This window comes from Diadema antillarum, unplaced genomic scaffold (genome assembly GCF_040938485.1).
Source record: "Diadema antillarum isolate AM-2024a unplaced genomic scaffold, OU_Dant_1.0 scf00000001, whole genome shotgun sequence".
NCBI classification, from domain to species: domain Eukaryota; kingdom Metazoa; phylum Echinodermata; class Echinoidea; order Diadematoida; family Diadematidae; genus Diadema; species Diadema antillarum.
Genome location: NW_027270890.1, coordinates 6585314 through 6607271, shown reverse-complemented (window position 1 = coordinate 6607271; position 21958 = coordinate 6585314). Strand labels below are relative to the sequence as shown.

The window sequence follows — 21958 nt, the reverse complement described above, 5'->3', positions numbered from 1 at the left end:
TCAGTGTGGTGACGGCTCAACGACAAAATATCACAATAGTAGGGGGGAGGACTTTGCCGTAATCACTAGTTTTACCATTTAAACACTTTAGACTATGATAACTGCTGTTACTCACATGCTTTGAATTAAGATTTTGCGAAACATTTAGCATTATATCCCACTTAATATTTCACTCTCAGTTAGCATGTACAAACCATGTACAAGAGTAACTTGTTTTTATTTTTACATGAAACATTTAGTGGGTCTGCGGTTTTTCCACTACTGCTTGACGGTGCAGACAGCAATCGTGTGTAAACAATGAACGACCCACGAGTCAAATGAAGAGGTTCTGCGACTGACAAGAGGCTGGTTCATACAATTAGGAAACGAAAAAGTATTGTTTCCTGTGGTCACATGATAAGAAAACAAACAACGGCAAGTTGAGGATCAAATATTGACCTCATACTCTGAAGGAAAGAGAGAGAAAAAAGTGAGTGAAACAGAACGACATTTCTCAAAATATTTGCAGAAATGGAAAGATATGCATCTAAGAGAGAAATGGCACGGAAACCAGTCACGATTTATCAAGCCACCTCCTTTTTCCACCAACGATACAGGAGTTAAAGGCATTATTTTACCATTTAAAGGTAAAGGTAAAGGTATTTTTTATTTGGCAACATCTCTTGCAGCCCGTAGGCTGAATTACAGATATTTTTACATGAGTAAATGTGAGGACATAGAAATATGAAAAAAAAAAAAATACAATGACCAACAGATATTAGGGATACGATATTGCACATGGAAAATTAAGTTTTCATAAAAAAGGTCATGTCATGTACCTCCACCGTTTATCTATTTAAACAAGGAAAAAATGTTACTGTACTTGATTACGAAAAACATACAAAAAACAAACAAATCAATTCAAAACCAATGCCAGCACTGAAATCAGATGCATAACATTATTTTGCTCTCTGTATATACTGTACGTAAAAACCCATGAAAGTTGCAGGGGCCTCGTGTGAAGTTGGAGAAAAGAGAAATAGAGAAATGAGGACAGGGAGGGAGGGGAGAGGAAAGGGTGGAGACAGGAAAAACAATTTATAGCGCGTAGAAACTGTTATTTTGAGACCAAACACAAAACTTCCGAATAAAATTTTAAATTTATACATATCAATAATTATCACACTGAAAAATAATACTATTCACTTCATTTACATTTAAAAACCAATTATATATTCAAAAAATACATATATATGAAACCATATATCATAAAATAATATGAGATAAATATACAACAAATTGTAGTTACTGGAAAATAAAAATCCCATCCCGCGTTTAACGGATTGTGTTATATCAACAATAAATCACAATGTCATTATGATCGCTTGGGCGACAAGACCTTGTACCTCAAATTTTGGTGAAAATGACTTCCTCAAAACTATTGGTCAGACAATTTAAGTCAAAGTCCCGTTCAAGTTTTTTGCTGCTCCACCCCAAAATATATAAGCCCACCACGGCAGACTAAATATTTGACATTGCAGATACGAGGTCTTGCCGCCCCAATAACAACATACTTTGATTAAAACATACTACATATAAAACAAATCATTGCATTATTAACTCTGATTATTGCAATGCTTGTTAATAAGCTATTACTATTCCGGAGGCTTAACAAAAAGACCTCTTAAAATCACAAAAAATCAAATTTATATCTCATTTTGCTCATTTCTTGTAATGCGCGTAATGCCCGTGTATGTTATAAAACAATATGTAACTGGGGAAGGAAAGGGAGAGAAAAAGAAAATGAGTGGGTGAGGGAGGGGGGAGAGAGAAAGGGTTAAGAAGTTACAAAAGGGAAAAAACAAAAAAATCAAAAAACCTATTAAAAACTGAAACAAACAAGCTACAGCTTAAGATTCTAAACTTATAACTATCAAAACCATCACACTGACTGGTAGGCCTATATCATTACCGAAAAACATATTTTGCATGTTATATGTGTATATTCAATCTTCAAGTTGTGTTATATTTGCAATATATCACAATACGGTATATATAAAATAATAATAACATGCAATTCTTTTTCATTAGCAGATGAAACAAAAACCCAGTTTCAGTGCTTAAAAAATAGTTTGAAAATGTCAGTTAGGGATAGAAACAACCAATGTAACAATGTTATTGTAATCATTACAATCGATGTCAAGTATTGTTAAATATACAAAATGTGAAGAATAGTTATGATAAGATTGTTTCTAGAATAAACTGTCTACAGTTACGGTTTATTGAAAAATAGTGATATCATCTCATATTTTAGGCTTTATTGCGAATCTTTATATGGTTGGATCCTTTATGATGCAACTGACCTAAACATAGGGATGCATCAAATGTGATAACTCAAACATTTTTTTAATCACTGTTTCCAATGGCAAACAATACCTTTAAAGACTCTATGCTCATCCATGATGCATGACCAGCGAGAGATAGAGAGACAGATAGATGGGTAGGTAGATAAATAAAATCTTATTTAGATAAATAAGATATTATTCAAAATATTATGATGTTATTTGAAACATTGTGATGTATTTTGTGTTCAGGTGAATATGAATTATGTTTGATGTAGAATAATAAGTATCCCAGTGGGGATAAAGGAAAGATAAATGGATGAATAGACAGACAGACAGACAGCGATCAGGTTACATGTCGGATATAGATACAGAAACGACCGGTTGTTTTGTAAGCAAGTGAACAGTGATCATCCCTCTATAATGATATTGCTGTCATAACGCCCTCAAATTGTCTCTTTATATCTTGTTCAAGTTAGTTTTCATGGTAGTTAATCGGTAATTACTCATTTCTGCCGATATAACATGGGTATCCTGTCAAAAGGCAAGTCTCTGGTCAAAGCTTAGATAAAATGCGATATTTCTTAACACACACCAACAGTATTGGGGTATGAATGATCATCCAAGTCATCATCAATGCATCATGAAATGAAATCCGGTTGAAATCACTTTGTTTGTTTGTTTGTTTGTTTGTTTGTTTGTTTGTTTGTTTGTTTGTGTTTTATCTTTTGTCGATGCTTGACTACAGCATTTAGCTGGCCGCATGACACTCTGATCCAGCAGAACTCTCTGTGCAAAGACCCCAATACGGCAAACAAGGATGTTTAAAAACGTTTTTGTACCACTATTTAAAGCCAAGTATACTTTCTCTTTGAAATCTTTCATAACACTGTGTTATACAAACAATGACATGATTATAGCATCGTATAACCCCCAAAATAAACCAAAAAAAAAAAGCAAAAGGATGATTGAACAAAAAAGGTCTCTAACTCCATACCATATGGAATATACCTGTAGAAATACGTCGCGGCATGGTCATTAATCACCCTAAATTTCTACCATATTGACTGTTCAAATGTATCTGCTAATTGACAGAACAATTAATTCATCCTGCAATGCGACTTTACAGCGCACAATAAACACCAGCTCTTGCTGACGAGGGCGTTGGTGCCCACCCTCCCCCCCCCCCCCCCACCTTTAGCAACCAACATCTTTCAACCTTTTTGTGGAGAAATTAATCAATGCCACGTTTTCATTTTCACCATGATTGTGGTTGGCGATATTCTGTTCTGTTTTTTGAACATTCACCTCTAGCTGTATCTCACACTGACTCTGCTTGTTTCGTTATCGTCTACATATGGAAAATCAGAGCTCGTATTTAATAGAGCTGCAACGTGAAAGGAGGTACACATGAGTCAAGCGCAACGCATAGAGAGTTACCATCAAAGTTGAGTTTTTGATGGATCAACTTATCCGTTGTCCATGAGAAACCATTTCGACCAAGCACGCAGTCATTCACACGGAGAATGGTGAGTTCATATTCGATATGTGACAATTAACATTCCGTGCTACTGTAAATCTTGACTAAACGTAAAAACAAACTGTGATGGCGTCATCTTTTTTTCTGCTATTTCTGTAAAGAAAAAATGTGACTAATAGGCCTACTGTTTTTGTAGGAAAACTATGTGTTGATTGATACCTTTACAGGCAATTCTGCTATAGCTTGTACTAGTTTCTTTTGGCATTCTATTATGTATAATCGTATTGCAATTGTTTGAAATGGACAAAAACATGCAAAATTAGATGAAAATAACAGTGAACATTTTGTCAACAGAATCAGAGTGGACGTCTCCCAGGCCCTATGTAATTGTCAAAGCCATGCAACCAGGTACACATGGTGGGAGTTGGAATTATAATGTCCTTCTCTCTGCCTCTGATAGGAAGTAAAGAATTATTTGATATATTACTCAGATGTTGATACTTTTCTACATAATGTAATTACTGTTTCGCATCGTCAAAGAATGCTCGGAAGTCGGTTTATGCAGTCGGAAAGGTTAGTATAGTATCTTTTTGCTTTTAATGGGGACTATCGCTTTTACGGCAGCTTCGAAGTTTTAAGGTGGCACCACAATATTCATGGTATGTATTCAACGTGGTCAGTTTACTCTGTCGTTTCTTCATCTTGGAATGAAGTGAAGGTAATGATGTTCCGTTGTGGAGTCTATCTAGGTCTACTCCACGAGTCAACAAACTGATAGAAAGATTTGTTCTTTCTTTCTATTTGTTTGAACATGATTCAAGGCGAGGGAGTGAGCAATTAGCACTACGGAAAATCAGAACATTCTCCGGGAAATATACTCTGACATCATTTCCAGTAAGATTTCTCTATGACGACAGATCTAGATGAAATGGATTACACAGTCATGCATGTCTATTCCTTGCTCTCTTCCTCAGATGAAGGTGGTTATATTTGTTGAGAGCATCCTGCTTCTAAGCCTTCTGCTTGGTGGAGACGGTAAGTGCAATGTTTACTATCGTTTGAAGTAATTGTAATGTATTTTCTTTGAGGTTAAAACTTGCATCTCTGTCTCCACCCCTCCCTCTCTCTCTCTCTCTTTTCTCTCTGTTTTATTTTTTTCTCTCTTGCTATGTCTAACCATAACAGTTTGTGTGCGTACAATCAGAATGAATTCCGGGACCCCATATAGTCGGAGATCCAATCTCTCTCATATTCTGTTACTTTGTGGTGTTCATACAAACAATTGGCATAGAGCTTAGTCACCCTTTAACGAAAGCAATGGGGTAAAATGGATCCAACTCTGCTTGAAACTCCTGCACAGCATGTCCCCCTCCTCAGAACAGACCAAACGGCCAGCCTAGGAGGATGTTGGCTGGATTTCGGAGGATCGTGAAGCAGGGAAGTGTCTGCGAGGAGTTCTTGAATGCTCCCCCCGAGTACAAGGAGGACTGCTCCAAGGAAGCCCTGGGGCAGCTCGTCGCTGACTTCCTCGAGGCAAACCGAGAGATCGACCGGATCGGCGCCGACAGGGTTTGCCGTAATGACAGGACAGCACATTTCAACAACACCTGTGAGATTTTGCACTTTGCGTGTACTTACAGAAATCTGCATCGATTGAGGGTGTGCATGGAATCCAACGTTTCCAGTAAGTTTTCCTGTGGACTTTTGGTTTGTTATTTGGTTGGGTTTTTTTGGTGGTTTTGTCTTGATTTTGTTTTTGTTTTGTTTTGTTTTATTTTGTGTGTTTTGTGTGCGGTTTTTTTTTTTTTTTTTTTTTTTTTTTTTTTTTTTTTTTGGGGGGGGGGTCTTTTTTAGTGTGCATTTAGAATATCTCCTGCGATCCTGGGTCTAGATATCATTTTACAGCGATATAATGCAAACATGTCTATCAGCGTGTCTATTAACAAGAACTATTTATAATCGATGCCTTCAAACCAATCATCTCTCATTTAAAATCAGTAAAACCAAAAGATATGGAACTGTGACGGTGTGCGGATATTTCATGTAATTCAAGCAATAAAAACTAAATACTTCAATAAAAGAAAAGGTTGACTTTTCATGTTTGTTTCTGTAAAGAATTCAATCATATGATTTTGATGAAATTCCCAGTATTTTTTCCATGTTTAACTACTTCAATAGACAGGTCACTAGTACTTTGTATTTTTATAGGTTTGCTAAACTGTTATTGCTGCATAAACTAACAGATAACTTAACAGGACAACAACAACAACTACCAAAACAAAACTACTGAAATTCCAGGGAGCACATTTATTAATGCGTTTCACCTGACGCGTCGGTTTCTCTCCATTTTGGGGAAGACGCTAATTGTATGACGTTCAAACCTGAAAATCTTATGTAATCATCCAATCATCGAAAAGCACTCATTTCCGCTAACTCTTCATTCATCCAGAACATCATGATTTCTGTCATCCTTTCGATTTTATTAATCATCAAGACATATAGCAATGAGAAATACAGTGACATGTCATCTGCTCCTGCAAGAGTATGATTGCTCTGGTCTTATATTCTCCAGGGTCTCATGGTAACGGTTAGGGTTGTGATAGGATTTTAGGTTTAGTTTGATGATTAGGATTATATAGGGTTAGGATTACGCGTGTGCTTGTGGGTAGAATTTATGTCTAGCGTAGGAGAAAATGTCATGGAACCTAGAAATACATTTCTCGTGAGTGCATGATTAATCATTATCATACCAGTGCGACAAAACATTGCACCTTCCTCCTTCTCTTTACCATTCTTTGAATCCGAGAAGATTATTCATTTTCTACAATGGCTACAAGCTCTGCTTAAAGTTAAGGAGCTTCTGTTTGTTTAATGAATCACTTTACATTATTTTCCATGATTATTGAATAAAATATATATACATATTTGTGTATACATATTCACTACAATCCCATGATAAATTAGATTTGCAGATTTGTTTGCATGATAATTATTTACATAAATTTGAAACTAATATCAATAATATTCAGTTTGTACGCAAGAAAGAAAGTCTTAATGATTTGCTGCAAGATGTGTGTGTAAGAAACATGTTACCTCAGATCAAATTTTCCGTAAATTTTTGTCAATTGCCCAGACTCTCACGGAAACAATCAACAGACACGAGATCAAGAAGGCCGAACCCAGCTGGAAGTTATAGAGCCAGGAAAATATCAAGAACGACGTAATCAGCAGAACTCAAAGGCTCCAAGGGAGCAAGTAGAAGATGAAGCAGGACGCGATAGGTCAGGAGGCAGCCAGACGGATCGCCGAGGACTAGGACGAAGTTTGAGTGTCGAACTACCTCTTCATCATCAAGGTCAAAATCAGCCAGATGACAATGACTCGGGGCGAAACCAGACAGGACGCATTCATCGGCCACGAAATCAACCAGGAGATCGTCAGTTTGGAAGCAATCAGCAGCGGCGTGACCATCTTGGAGCAGGTCGACAAGGACATAGTCAGCCGGAACATAGTCAGCAAGATCCGAACCAGGCACCACGTAACGGAGCTAGTCATAATCAGTCTCGACCTCACCGACGACAACGGAATCAGATGGGAGGTCAAAGTCAGCACCGAGGAAGAAACCAACCTCTACGTAATCTTCTGGGACGTAGCCAGGGACATCGGGAGGGATCAAGACGCGGCAAGAACAAGCCTGGTGTAAGTGTAACAACGCCTCCAGCAGTTTAAGCTCCGTAGACGCCCTACAACCTCGGCTTTGAAGGAGTCCAGACCTGTTGAGGACCTGTCACACTACAGCGTCTTTAGCTATTAAACGTATGCGTATCTAAATTGCATACTCTTTTCCCCTCGAAAGTGGAAACAAACATCTACCTACCTTTGGTTGAATCATGTAGCTCCATGGTTGTTTTGTTCAAAAGTGTTAAAAAGTGTTTTTGGAACCCTGCGTACCTTTGCCAAACTCAATGAACCGCTAGCAAATGCGAAACATTTCTCGAACGATCGACAAGACAGTACGCCAGTTTGCATCCAAATTATACAAAACAAAAATCGTAACGCATACTTTAGCTCCTCACACTGTAGTCTGACATGGCTCACGTTCGAATGGTGCACGCGGTCGTCCAAGATGAGCGATTCCAGTTGGCCAAGTTTTGAGTTGTGATATGTCAAATCTTTTGTTTTTCTTTTGGTTTTTGAAGATGGTAGGGCTTTCTTGATTTATCCTTTATAATCTTCTGAATATCTGACCCAAACGGTCACAACGCAAAGGTATCAGGCAATCACGTATATTTGTAACACTTAAATCATTGTGTCAAGTAATTTACTCATATATAACATAATCAACTCATAATATATACTTGCGTAGTAAATGTATACATAATAATTCACATCCACGATTTTATGTATATAAATGAGGTTGTCTAACGATATCATTGTAATTTTCTTATTAACAGGTGGGAGTGGTGTGATGTATATTTGGTGTTAATGATATTTATTATTGCTATGCCATACGACACTATTTTCTGCATTGTGAACGTTCTACAATTATTAAAAACGCTCTGCTGAACCATTAAAACAAAACTGTCATCAATGCTTGAAAGAACAAAGTAGTAATGCAGTTTGAGGGGACACAAGGTAAACAGATGTATACTGATGACGTTTGTGTAATTCGGAGAGGATATCATGGTGTTTTTAAAAAAAATGCTACAAGACCACTATATTTCCAATGATTTTTCGGACTTTTTTCACCGAATTGAAACCTTAAGATAATACCCCTTTTCCCGAAAAAAAAAAAATCGGGTCCGCAGATACGGTACAGATGACCACTTGAGTGGGGGCCGGGATTGTTGCCCAGATTATAACAATTATAATTTCCAAGAAAGAGACAAAAAGAGAAAGAAAACAAAGAGAAGTCTCCGTGATGAGTTATTAATGATACCTTGATTTTTTCTTTCTCCATACCTTATTTCTATACACAACAGTGGAAGTTCAGAGGTATTTCATTCGTACAATGTAGTCATACACAAGAGGAAAATGTCATAGGTTTACATTGAAACACAAGCAGACATAATCCCTGAAATTTCAATTGTTGACCTTTGACCTTTCACCACTGATGACTGACGCATTTATTCCTCATAATTAATCACAAATTCCACCAGTAATGATTTTACTCTGTTGCAGTATATGGACTCATCTTGATGAAAGTCAAAACATGTCCACAGAAGCTGATCTTTTGCTTAACTTTGATCTTATCACCCCTTCATCCTGCTCCAACAGATAGGAACTAATCACACTCTCCTTTCCTCCCATCTGCAAACTATTACTATCAAGACTATCTTCACTCATTCTTTTTCTCGATTGTTAATCTTCTGTACAAGAAATCAGAAAAATGAAAATTAAACATTCTACAGCGCCCTTACAATATGCATTTTTGCAGCCATTGAACGAGTCAATGTTTCTCATTTGAATACATCTGAATAATTGTCTAAAACTGTGTGTAGCGTCAAATGTTAAATATGTACATCTTTGTGAAATTCGAATCGTTGAACTTTTGGATACACGAATCGACGGGGTAAAATCGTCTTCCACAGAATAAGTGTTCACAAAGTAAGGTTGACATAATTATTTGAAATCAAACAGTTGTGATTCGTTTGTTTTTTTTTCTGAGGGCAGTTGAGATGAAAATTATTTTTGTGGTCATTTCTGAGGCAGCGAAGGAAGAAAGGCTGACAGGGAAAAATGAAAAAGAAATTGGGAAGGAGAGATTGAGAGAGAAAGAGGGAAAGTTTGAGAGAGAAAGAAGGAGAGAGAGAGAGGGGAGAGAAACCGTTGAAATTGTTTAGCTGAAATACATGAAGATATGTGAGCCACGAATTATTCTTCTCTCTCCTGGTCGATAGAGAGAAAAAAAAAACATATAAAAACAATGCACGCTCACAATTTTCTGTGCCCCGACAGGGACATATAAAAAAAAGAAGAAAATATATATATATATATGTAATTTTTGTAAAGTAATCAAAGTCATTTTTTTTATTACACTGACCCGAAATAACCGAAATACGAACGGCTAAGCGCAAAAATTAAAAAAATACATGCTGTTGTTTTTTGACGCAATCACTAGAAAAACTAAAACAGCTACAAAAAGACCAATACATTGACCTACATGAGCATTTGTTGCAGCCTAAAAAAGAGCACTTATTCGTTTCACATTAACGTCTTGTTTATACCCGTAATTCTCGATCTTGCAACATACGGCCCAACCAGCAAATATTCTAGAAAAACAAAGCAATGTTGAGCTTATCAATCATTTAGACTCTCCATGAATAGTTTTTCTCCAGACTCATTCCCTCAACAAGTGCCCTAACTATACTTACACGTTCAAAACATAATATGCAGCACTACAGTTAATGCACAATTAAGATGGTATATGTGTATATATATATATATATATATATATATATATATATATATATCACGCACTTTATTAAGGAGACATAAGACATAGGGGAGGTAATTTGTCTCTTTAACGTTTTCAACTATTATTCCATTCAATCACATGCTAACTGGTGACGGCGCTGATCTATATTATTCTATCTCCTAAAAAGCTGCAACGAGAGTTGTATGTAATCATAGTAACACTCCATGATCCCCATGCACCCAAACTCGCCTCCCTCCCCCCCCCCCTCACACACACACACACACACACACACACACGCATACATACACATACCGTAACAAACATTCTGCGGCCTTCTTCACAGCATTTGAATACATAAACGCGTTTGTTGGTGATGTTCATTTGGATGCTTTTATTTAGCCATTTGTCTGCAGATCAACATCAATCGGCCTACATTGATTTGTCAGTGTATGTACGGTGTCTATTTAGACATTAGAGGATTTCACATTATCGAGAAAATGCAGGTTGAAATTTGGGGAATGGCAATAAGATGAGAGAAATAAGTAAATACATGTACTATTATGATTATGTATTATACAACAGTGGCATTAAATGCTCCGTTCTCCCGGGGAAGCGCAGGTATACAGTGTATTTGCGTGTGAAGAGAGAAAGAGACATAGGGGAGATTCTTTGCTTTCAAGATTTCTATGTTCACGACATTGTAAATTTAAAAGAAAGACATCTCGTTGTTCTACATACGCCATATGACAAAATAACAAGAATTTCCACGGCAGTCAAGGTCAAAGTTTAATGAAAATAGTGGAATGCCAGAAAATTTCTAGTGCAGATTTTAAAAGAACACTAATTTCCACGTCTCGATAATCTAAACATTGTTAGCCTCTACAATATGGGAAAATAAGTTGTTGAAACATTGGTTGCATTGAAATGTTATATCGTCTGGCGACGACGGATTTGATTTTAGAAAGGAGGAAGGACAAACTTTTTAGAAGGCCTCGGAATTATTTATGTTTATTATACAGTTGCAATAGGGTGCACCTTACCCGACAAGCGTTTGCTTCTTATAGGTGTTACCCAAATGAATCCTTGTAATATTTACCTTGTTTTAATATCCGAAATAAATGTGAATTGAATTGAATTGAATTGAATTGAATTGAATTGAATTGAATTGAATTGAATTGAATTGAATTGACTTGAAATGATATGTGTAAAGGTGCAAACAAAACACACCACGTCAGCACTACAACATCTGTCCTTTCATAATGTACTTACAGATGAATAACTTGATTCTAGAAGGTACTAACTCCATTTTGAGCAGTTGTGGGTAACTGAAAATAAAAGACTTTACTGTTAGTCGTTAGGAACTGCCAGCATTGGTGTGTGTATTTTTTTAACTTTAAACTTTTAACGTTTCTATTCGAGCTTGCTTGTCTGAACTGGTTACTATCCACACACACACACACACACACACACACACACACACACACACACACACACACACACACACACACCACTATGTTTATTAGGCCTATAATATACATAATACATAATATTTTTGTACACCGGTAGCTCTCTTTTCAACAAACTCCCTATTGCAGCACAACTGTCTCCGTCTCTGAATATATTCAAACGAATTGTTTACAATTTATCCTCATGCTTTAATTTTCTCCTCCCATGAATCCAATAAGATCTATTTTTCTTTTACATTGTCACACCAATTGGACACTTTTTATATGGTTATGTTATACTCTCCCCTTTTCCAAATTGTTAAGGCCCTACCTTTGATGTATACAGTGTACGGTATGTAGCAGTAGTGTAGTTAAGTTTGTTTCTTTTGTTTGTTTATGTCATTGAATAATAATGATAATAATAATAAAAATAATAATAGTAATGATAATAATAAAATAATGATGATAATAATAATAATGATGATAATGATAATAATAACAATAATAATAATAATAAAATAATAATAATGATAATAATAATAAAAATAGGGCCTATGTGCATATCAGTAACTAAAAAAAAAAAATACAATCGGATTTCCGCAATGAAAACGTTCAAAATAATTGAACAATCTGAGTGCTAGCTTAGGGGATGAAAGTATAGCTTTTTACCTAAATTTTGCAGAAAAACCGATTCAGAGAAATGTGGACCATTGTAAAGCATGTCATGGGTCCGTTTCTTCCAAGTTCAGCACTTGGATGCTCTTGGAACTGTGAACACAATGGACAAACTGAGAAGGAAGAAATTCTTGACGTGCTCTACAAAGATTGTAATTTCTCTTTGACCACAGAAGGAAATCGGATGAGGTTTTCTGTAAGATGTAGGTAATAAGTTATAGTTTTATACCCTGAAATTGCATTTGGAGTGATTCACCATTTTCCAAGTTTCGTTGCAGTAAGCCCGATTGTAACTTTTTGAGGGACATACGGTATCAATACAAATAGACTGAAAAAAGGGGGTCGCACGGACTTCTCATCAATGAGAGGGGAGAGTACAGATTGATCACGTCCAGATTTCACTACGTGATGCTTTGAGTTGGGAGTCAAGGTCTTTCTGTGTAATATAGGGGGAGGTTCCATGGAGATGTTTGACATTATTGTAAATCCGTTAATTGCGGTGGCAATTCAACCAGTCACAAATTCACTCCTTTCGGTCTGCCTGTGCCTGAGTAATTGCAGGTATGGCGGCTTACCGTAACAACAATTTCACACCTCTGTATACAATGGCATGTACCTATGTGTGCAACGTGCTTCAGATATCATCGTTATGACCGGATCTACGCTCGTTCTTTCATGTCATTATTCTTTTATCGTCATCTCCTTTTCCTCCTCCTCCTCCTTATCTTTCTTCCCCTTCCTCTTTAAATTTTTCGGAACATATACCTTCTGATTAACGAACCTTCGGAACTTCGGAATAAAGCCAAAACCAAAATATCTGGCTATCCAACCTTATTTCATTTTTGGATAAACGAACCTTCATAATAACGAACACTACTAGTCTTAATGTTGCCAGCTTTGAGAGTGTCACAGATAAAATACATGTACTCAATGATTCATGCATGGATAGTTCATTATACTTAAAAGCTTTTTATTTTTCTGTTTGATACCCAAAAGTGATCTTACAGAAGTTTGTGAACGTAAAAACAAAAAACAAAAGAAAAACAATGATAGCAGAAGATTAAAATGAAATATTGCCTTAGACATACTTTGTTTTTAAATGACAAAGAAAGTGTTGCATTCAGCTGTTAGTATAATAATTACACTATTTTGTTTTAGGATATTTGATTCTTTGAAATGTCCTCAATCATCTCCACCGTATAGATTATAGTCAGATTGTGTATGAATTGGACAGTAACACTTAAATACAAAAGAATAACAAGAGAATTACAACTTCTTCTCAATATTGAAGGTTTTTGTTGAAAGTAGGCAAATAAGGATATGTAACCTTTTTGCTTACAAGCTTTTGGCTGCATTCAATACCTATATTCCACTTCAAGTGAACTAAAATGGCAGATCTGAGGTAAATTAAAAAAAATATATGAACTGCCCTTCTTAAGTGTTCAGTCTCTTTATATATTTCCCCTTTCAATCCCTTTTTCTGATGAAGGAAAGAATTTCAAACTATCAATCTATTATACCATTCAAATTGATGCATGCCTCTTATTTTTCTGTCAATTTTATGCCCATTAGATAAACATGACGTCACGTCAAATATCAGTCATTTGTGTATTTCCGAATGTTAGAATTACTCAGATTTTTCTTACTCGCTGCGGAGATAATAGATTCGTGGCGTAGTCAGAAAAGAACTACTTTTAATTTGCTCGAGATGATATTGCATCTCATGGAGTTAATGCCTATGACTTAAGACTCTGTTTTTGTTTGCCAGTTGTTTCTTTCTCTGATCCTTTTTTTCTCATATTTCAAGGGGTTGAAATCTATAAAATAAAGATATAAAAAATGATGCTTTTTTCAGTCCATCTTCATGGGTAGCTAAAGTAACAGGCTATTCCACAACTTTATTAGTTCTTCATCTTTCCTTTGACCATGTAATTGTGGTAACAATACAAAGAATATCATACGCAATTATATTATGCCAATACGTTTCAGTAGAAATATGCCTCATTATAAACACAAGGCTTAAATAAGATAACATATTGTTGAGAAAAAGGACAACTTCAGGTTTATCATTCGTGTGTAGAAGGCGCAATATTGACATGGACATAATAAATGCGTGACTTCAAAGAACTGCGTATCACCTGATAACAATCGAAGGACGGTATACCTTGCACTAGCTGTGACCAGGAAATAAGATATGAGAATACTACGAACATATAGAACACTTGCAGAGGCAAGCATCAGTCTAATAAACAAATAGACCGGGATCTCGTTTCATACAGCACCTTTGAGAAAGTGTAATATGTATCAATGTGTAATTTCAGTTTCTATGCTTTTGCTCAGCAAATCAAGAAAATATCTTAGATAGTAAGCCTATACTGACGTACTTGCAATTATCGACACTTCATGAAACGCACCTTGCATGCTTTGCGTTAGCAGGTACTAATACCTAAAGTGTCTTTATCTAAAATTTGGTGATAGGGCACAGTGTATTATATTTCATGTATCACATAGAACACACATAAAAAAGATGATTCGTTAAATATTGAAACAAAAAAAAGGATTAATACTTCCTAGGCTCTCTCTCTCTCTCTCTCTCTCTTGCCAGTAATGTAATGTTATATTAAAATAATTACTTTATGACACAAAGGAGAGAGATTACTCACGGGTTCATGATTATCCTGTAGTCATGCTATCTTGGGTAATAATGTTCTTATCTACACCAGCAACGTCAGTCATGAATCACCTACAGAAGACATTACACCGCTTGGGACACAGTGGATAAGGAAGTGTCTTTTTCTGACGCCATCATGTTAGACGGTTGCTCTCCGTTGGCAAATAACGGCAGGTTCTTCCGGGAGAAACCAGACGTGAAGATGTCCTTCACTGCTTTGCGGAATTTCGGGAATCTTGCGGCGTAGATGAAGGGATTGGCACACGAGTTGACGAAGGCTAGGAAAGTCAGGGTGTAGTACAAAGGACTGAACAAAAATGTAGACAGGGTGCCCCTCACAGCCGCAATCATGGTCATCAATTGATTCGGCCCGAGGCTGAGTACGAAGATGATGACCACGATCATCGTCATTTTCACTATGCGGTTACGGGCCGTGAGGTGAAAGGAGGGGGCGTCGGCCTTCGACGTCGAGCGAGCTCCTTGGAGCTGCTTGGACTGACGATGAAGTGAAATGGTAGTGATTACCTGCGTTATCACCATGACTAACACGGGAACAGCAACGCGGAAGGTAAAGAGGTAGATCGACAAGTCTACTCTCAGCTGAGCTGTCTTCGTGTCTCGGCATTCGTCGTCGATCACCTGCAAAGTCATGGTGATCCCCGCAGCGGGAATGGCACATACGAGCACGATGAACAGGTAGCCATAAACTCGGGTATTGGTGAAGAGCCGGTTGAAATGTAGTGGGTACACTACCGCAACGAACCTCTCCATGGACATCCCCGCCAGGATGTAGGCGGACGAGAAGATGAACACCCACATCAGATAGCTCGGGTACACCACTTTGCAGTACAAGGCACCGGCAATAGTGTCGGGTACCTTTTGGGCCCGTGGGACAGGGATCATCACGACCGATGTCAGAAAGTCGGCTAGAGCCAGAGCACCTATGAAGATATCTGTCGAGTGTCGTAGCGCCTTTCGTCTCAACAAGGCAAGAATCACGAGCAGATTGCCGACAATCCCAACCACAGCAAAAATCAGCTGAATGGAATTCGTCCAGGACCATTGCACACTCCACAGCCACCCACTGCCCTGTGTCTTCACCGGAGTGAATTTCGTACTTATTTCGTCTGTCATCATTGTAGCAAGACCCTCGTTAATCGATACCGGTACCACGTCCATGCCTGTCGATCCTATACACCGATGCTGCAGTGATTCGTTGGAAATTGTGGATGATCAAAATCAGTGTTCATATAAGCTGGGCAAAATTTTTCGAGTCTGCGTCAAGAGTGAAGATTCTGCCTGTTATATCCTAAATGGCAGAATGGGAAACAGAGAAAAAAAAATATCCAAACTATGGTAAGTGAGAGTGAATCACCACTTTGCCTTGAGCGGAATCTTATATACTCTGTTGAAAATGAAAATTGTGAAAAACACTTCAATTAATTAAGTTCAAAATGACTTTTCAACAATTTAATGTATCAGATACTCATTGAAGCAATATTACATATGATAATATGTATGTACACACACACACACACACACACACACACACATAAATATATATCAAAGGAGTAGATTTGAAACGTTATTAATGTGTAATTTTTAATCTGGCTGTAATGAAGTGAGTCTGCAGTGTTTGTTACTTTTTCATCAACTCCAAAATTTACAATGTTTCGTGAAAAAAGGAAATAACGTGAAAATTAATGTATACTCAAGAGCTTAAGAATGCTCAGGATTTAATACCTTATAGCAAATTCTTCTCAATTTATTCAAAGACGTCGTGTTCTCAGACCAAGCATTTTGGTAATGGATTGGTTGGTAATATTGTGTCTGCATGCGAATTAATGCAATCACTTTCAGCTTCTTAACGCCCTACAGAATATCTTTTAGAAATTTACATAATGGCAGAATGTTAAGTTCGTGCGTACTTTCCTAAGATGGAGTGCGTTTTAAAGCCATATCTTGCGGATTGAATTGTGTGCAAGAGCGATCCTATCGGATTTTAGACTGCATGCGGCTTTTAGTTTAATGCATTCAGAGATTAACCAAGGGAGAAGTGTCCTTGTTTCCTATATAGTTTGTTAATTCTTGTCTTTCGTTCTATCCTACTCACTATCAGTAATAAATCGCATTCGATATACATTAATACAATCAATATGGGCGTTGCGTTATTGCTCTCCATATCACTTAACAGATTAATGGTCTTGAATCACAAGCTGCGAGTTTGCAGTTGGCAGCCAAAAGGTGTGTCTTTTTAACAAAATGTTTTAACCTGCCTTATAGCGACGGGTCTTAGTGTTTTAGTGGCGGATTAATCCTGTATAGGAGCCACTTTTTTCTTCTCCCTTGAACAAGGTTGACAGGTTTGACTATTTTACATATTTATACACACACACATTTATATGATTTTCAGACCCTTGCTAATATTGCCAGGTTTCTCATATAAAATGTACCTTCCACTGTTTTTTTTTTCTATCTCCTATCTCGCATTTAGCGTTAATTGAACCATGAACCTCCATGATTAAATACGTGGGTGTGTCTGCTGCAGCTCTCAAACAGAATTATCTGCCGATGATCTCACCTGATACCATTCTTTTCATCATTACATGCTTATAAACGAGCATTATGACAGGAACCGTCAGCATCGATTTTTAGTGTGCTGGTCATTACCCACTGTATTCTTATATGATGTGATATTAGAATGCGAACTGTATATTGTACATTGTATATTGTGTATTGTATATTTGTATATTATACTGTATATTACATATTGTATATTGTATATTGTCTATTGTATATTGCATATTGTATATTGTAAACTGTATATCATATATTGTATATTATAGTTCATATTGTATATTCTATATTGCATATTTTATACTGTATATTGTATATTGTATACTGTATATTGTATACTGTATAATATATTGTATATTGTTTATTGTATAATTATTGTATATTGTATGTTATATATTGTATATTATGTGAGCTAAAACAGCACTCCCAGAGCCTTCTGTATTTCAACCAGTCATAGTACAGAATGTTTTCAACATATGAGTGTAATTTTTTATTCAGATTATGTTAGTAAAAGAAGTTATTCTAAATGAGAGGACAAAAAAGGACAGAAAAAAATGTTTGACAGATCTATGATAACAGTATTTATCATAATGTTCATCTTCCTTTATAAGAAAATCACTACGTTCATGCTTTATTGAGCATTCTCTAAGATGTGCTGAAATACTAGAAAGCTTTGATACCAATCCATGGTTTCATGTAAAAAAAAGAAAGAAAAAAAAACAAGTACTCATCCTCAACATGCTCAAGGTTGAGGAGTGTAAGAGAGAATTGTTGTCAGATTTCCTTTTTTTTCATATGTGTACTTGATAAAGGTCACGATAGACAGACATGACATGGTTAATATTGTAAAGCACAATTATTCCATTTTTCATTTCCAGACTCTCAACAACAAACTAAGAGGACTTGATATTTTGTGATCACATCATAAAAAGGAAAAACAAACGTCGTATGTTGATTGACTTTGTAATCTAATAACTTGGTTTACAATAAACACATTTTTAAAGGATTGTCATGTCCAATAGGGGGATGTTCGTCATTCCGAAAAGGAAATATGATTTGTTATTTCAAACGTTCGTATATCCAATTATTAAAAACAAGGTTTGGTATTCCAAAGGTCCGTTAATGCGAAATTTAAAAAAAAAAAGAATGCGGACAAACAGACCTTCGGAATTGTGTTCCTTGTTTCGTTTTGCGATTAACGGTTCCTCGGAATGACGGTACTTTTCATAATTTCATTTTCGGACTAACCTTCGGAATAATGATCTGTAGCAGATCAGTCGAATCGATCCTCGAGTTGACTATCGCTTATGTGAATCTCATAACAAGTATCTATCTCGCACCATAGAATAGTAATTCAACTGACGCAGACTCTATTGGAAGTTGAATCTTGATGAAATGCCTAAACCACTGTCAGCAGGAAAGTGCCCCTTCGAAATGTTGGCTTATACAGTTCGTTTTTTCGTTTTTTCGTGTTTTTTTTTGTCTTTTTTTTTGGGGGGGGGGGGAGAGGAGGTTTGTTATTCCGAAGGTTTCATCATACCGAGAAAAAAAAATACACTGGGCTCATTTTTCCAAGGTTCGTTAATCCGAAAACATAGCAAGGTTAGCAATTGCAAAGGTTCGTTAATCAAAATGAAAAAAAAAAAGGAGGGGCTTGTTATTCCTATAGGGGTCGTTAATCTAAATGTGAAAAACAAAGGATCATAACTCCGAAGCTTCGGTTAACATGATACATGTGATACGCACCTTCTTTTTTTTCTTAGTAATGCCGAATGTTTGTTAGTATACGCATTTTTTTCGGATTAATTAATATTCAAAATAGCGCTGTAGTGTTTCAGAATAATGAACCTCAGTTCATTTTTAGATAAACGAACCGACGCAAAATAAAACTGGAATTATGATAGACTTCTTTTCCTATAGTAGTCAGTGAAGGCGATATAGTTGACGGCTATCTATTATTATGATTATTATTATTATTTTACTATGTCTTCGTGAATAATACATTTCTCTGAATTAGTGATAAATTCATTTGTCAGTCCTGTCGATGGAGAAAACAACTGAACTTTTCAACAACAACAACAACAACAACAACAAAAACGAATACAACGTGTACGAAATTTTACTTTTCAATGCACAATAGACTTTTTTTTCAGCCAGAAATTGACTTTGAAACATGTAGATATTATTTGATTTTAAGTTAACATTTTGAGGAGTTATAACTAAAACTTCGGCAATGCCATAATATAGTCATTAACATATCACACAATCGAATCCCATCCTGAATACTTCTTTCCCTACTGTGGCTCTGGTAATAACAATACGATCTTTTCCATGAGAACTACATACACGTGTAATGCCAAGATCAAAGATTAGTTGAATCAAGAAACTGGAAATAAACTCACTAATGCAACGTTTCGCCAATTATCAATTGGCTTCTTCGGGCGAATGAAGCTCCCGATGATGGAATGGCCCTTAGATAGTGCGAGATTGTGCAGAGCGCACTGGACCTTGTCCAGCGCGCGAAAGACGGCTTGGGATTTTGCGAACATTTTGCGAAAAAATCCCAAGCCGTCTTTCGCGCGCTGGACAAGGTCCAGTGCGCTCTGCACAATCTCGCACTATCTAAGGGCCATTCCATCATCGGGAGCTTCATTCGCCCGAAGAAGCCAATTGATAATTGGCGAAACGTTGCATTAGTGAGTTTATTTCCAGTTTCTTGATTCAACTTATCTTTGATCTTGTACTTCGACTGGATGAATGAGAAGAACTTACATCAGTCTAAACTACATAATGCCTTCTCGAAAGACCTTACCAAGAATCTGTCATTTTGCATGATATCTTTTTCTCTTTTCTTTTCGATAAGTATACAAGATGTATGTTTTCCCCATTTTTTCTTCTCTTTCAAGGCTGTCGTATCTTCAAGCTATATGCTTGTTTGACGACAGTCTTCTGCGTTCACACACCCAATACATGTGCCATAATTCAGGCAGACCATTCAATTCACTTTATCCCGAGTGGTTCCTGATTGACGTGTCCTCTTATTCTTTTCTATAATCTGTACACTGATATCTCAGTTTTATATTAGGATGTACATACTGTTGTGTACATTCTAATGTTCTATTTGTCTTGCAAACAAAAAGAAATGACTGTATTTCATTTGTGATATATATATTCGATGCAGAAAATTACTAATAAATTCACTTGATTTTGAAAAAAAAATGCATGATATGGGACTTCGAATGTAATGACAGACCCTTCGTATATTCATCATTGTGACATACTAATATAAAGTATACATATCCAAACTGAAATAAAAGCCGAAGAATTTGACAAATACTTATTTCAGCTAGAATAGTATAACATCATTCTATGTAGGCGAAGTGAAATATAAACAGGTGTGAGAACTTACCTTAAGCCTCGTTATGATTTCAGTGTTTCTTGGCGATGGTGGATCCTCAACGAGTTCTTGGAGGAGACGCTTTGAGACATGAAAAGCCTTGCATTCGTTTATATGATAAGTGGGTTGATCCTAATTTAATGCGCATGCTCACTAAAAGGTTTTTTCAGCTCTTTCTCTCCCCACTCTCACCTCCTTTATTTTCAACACACCAGTAAATTGTGAAAGCTGCAAACTATACCCTTATTTGGAAAATGTTCAGAGCATTATCTCTGGAAACAAACGTTGCTTTTTCTAAAAGCGAGGAGAAAATCTTCTCTGTGTGTTTCATTTTTTTTTCTCTCCTGCTTTCCATTGAGGACGGTATCAACTAGTTTGGTTGTGGTAGAAGTGTGCTTGCCTTTGTGTTTTTCACTTTGACGTCCATATATTTTCTGGTTGTTATCAATGATTTTTGTCTGCATGAACATAGGGTGCAAATAGATACTGTCTAATACAGGGGCGTGATTTTGGCGGGTCCCATGAAACTAGTTTGGGGAGGGTTAAGCACTGCAAACAGAGGAATAAGAAGGAACTGGATGACGTGACGTCATGATTATACGAAGATGGATTTCCTTCAATGACTTCAATTTTAAGAAAAGGAGCCTAATTCCAGTTTTAACGCAGATCTATACTTCGGTTTCTCCCCACACTCTAACATGGTCTAAACTTGACAATGTAGTGTCATCATTACTTTTTCGATCATCAGGCATATTTCACTTGTATGATTTCCGAGTTGAAATTTCAGTCTAAGTTTAATATAATGCATGAGGTAATTACAATAACACAAAATAAACACCACGAGAATGATTTAAAAATCAGCACACCAAATTACGAGTTGATCGCGTTTCTTCTCAAGCTGTGTGTTATTTTTTTTTACTACGTTTACACTCGAAACGCTGATTCATTTACAATGCGAGTTGTTTAAAATGCAA

At 36.5% G+C, this 21958-nt stretch overlaps 1 protein-coding gene across 1 annotated transcript; it reads right to left on the bottom strand.

Annotated features, from left to right (window-relative positions):
• Positions 1-15094: 15094 nt before the first annotated feature.
• LOC139726217 (galanin receptor type 2-like) lies at positions 15095-16189 on the bottom strand. Its single transcript, XM_071637320.1, has one exon. The coding sequence runs from the start codon at positions 16187-16189 to the stop codon at positions 15095-15097; it is 1095 nt and encodes a 364-aa protein (XP_071493421.1).
• Positions 16190-21958: the final 5769 nt, after the last annotated feature.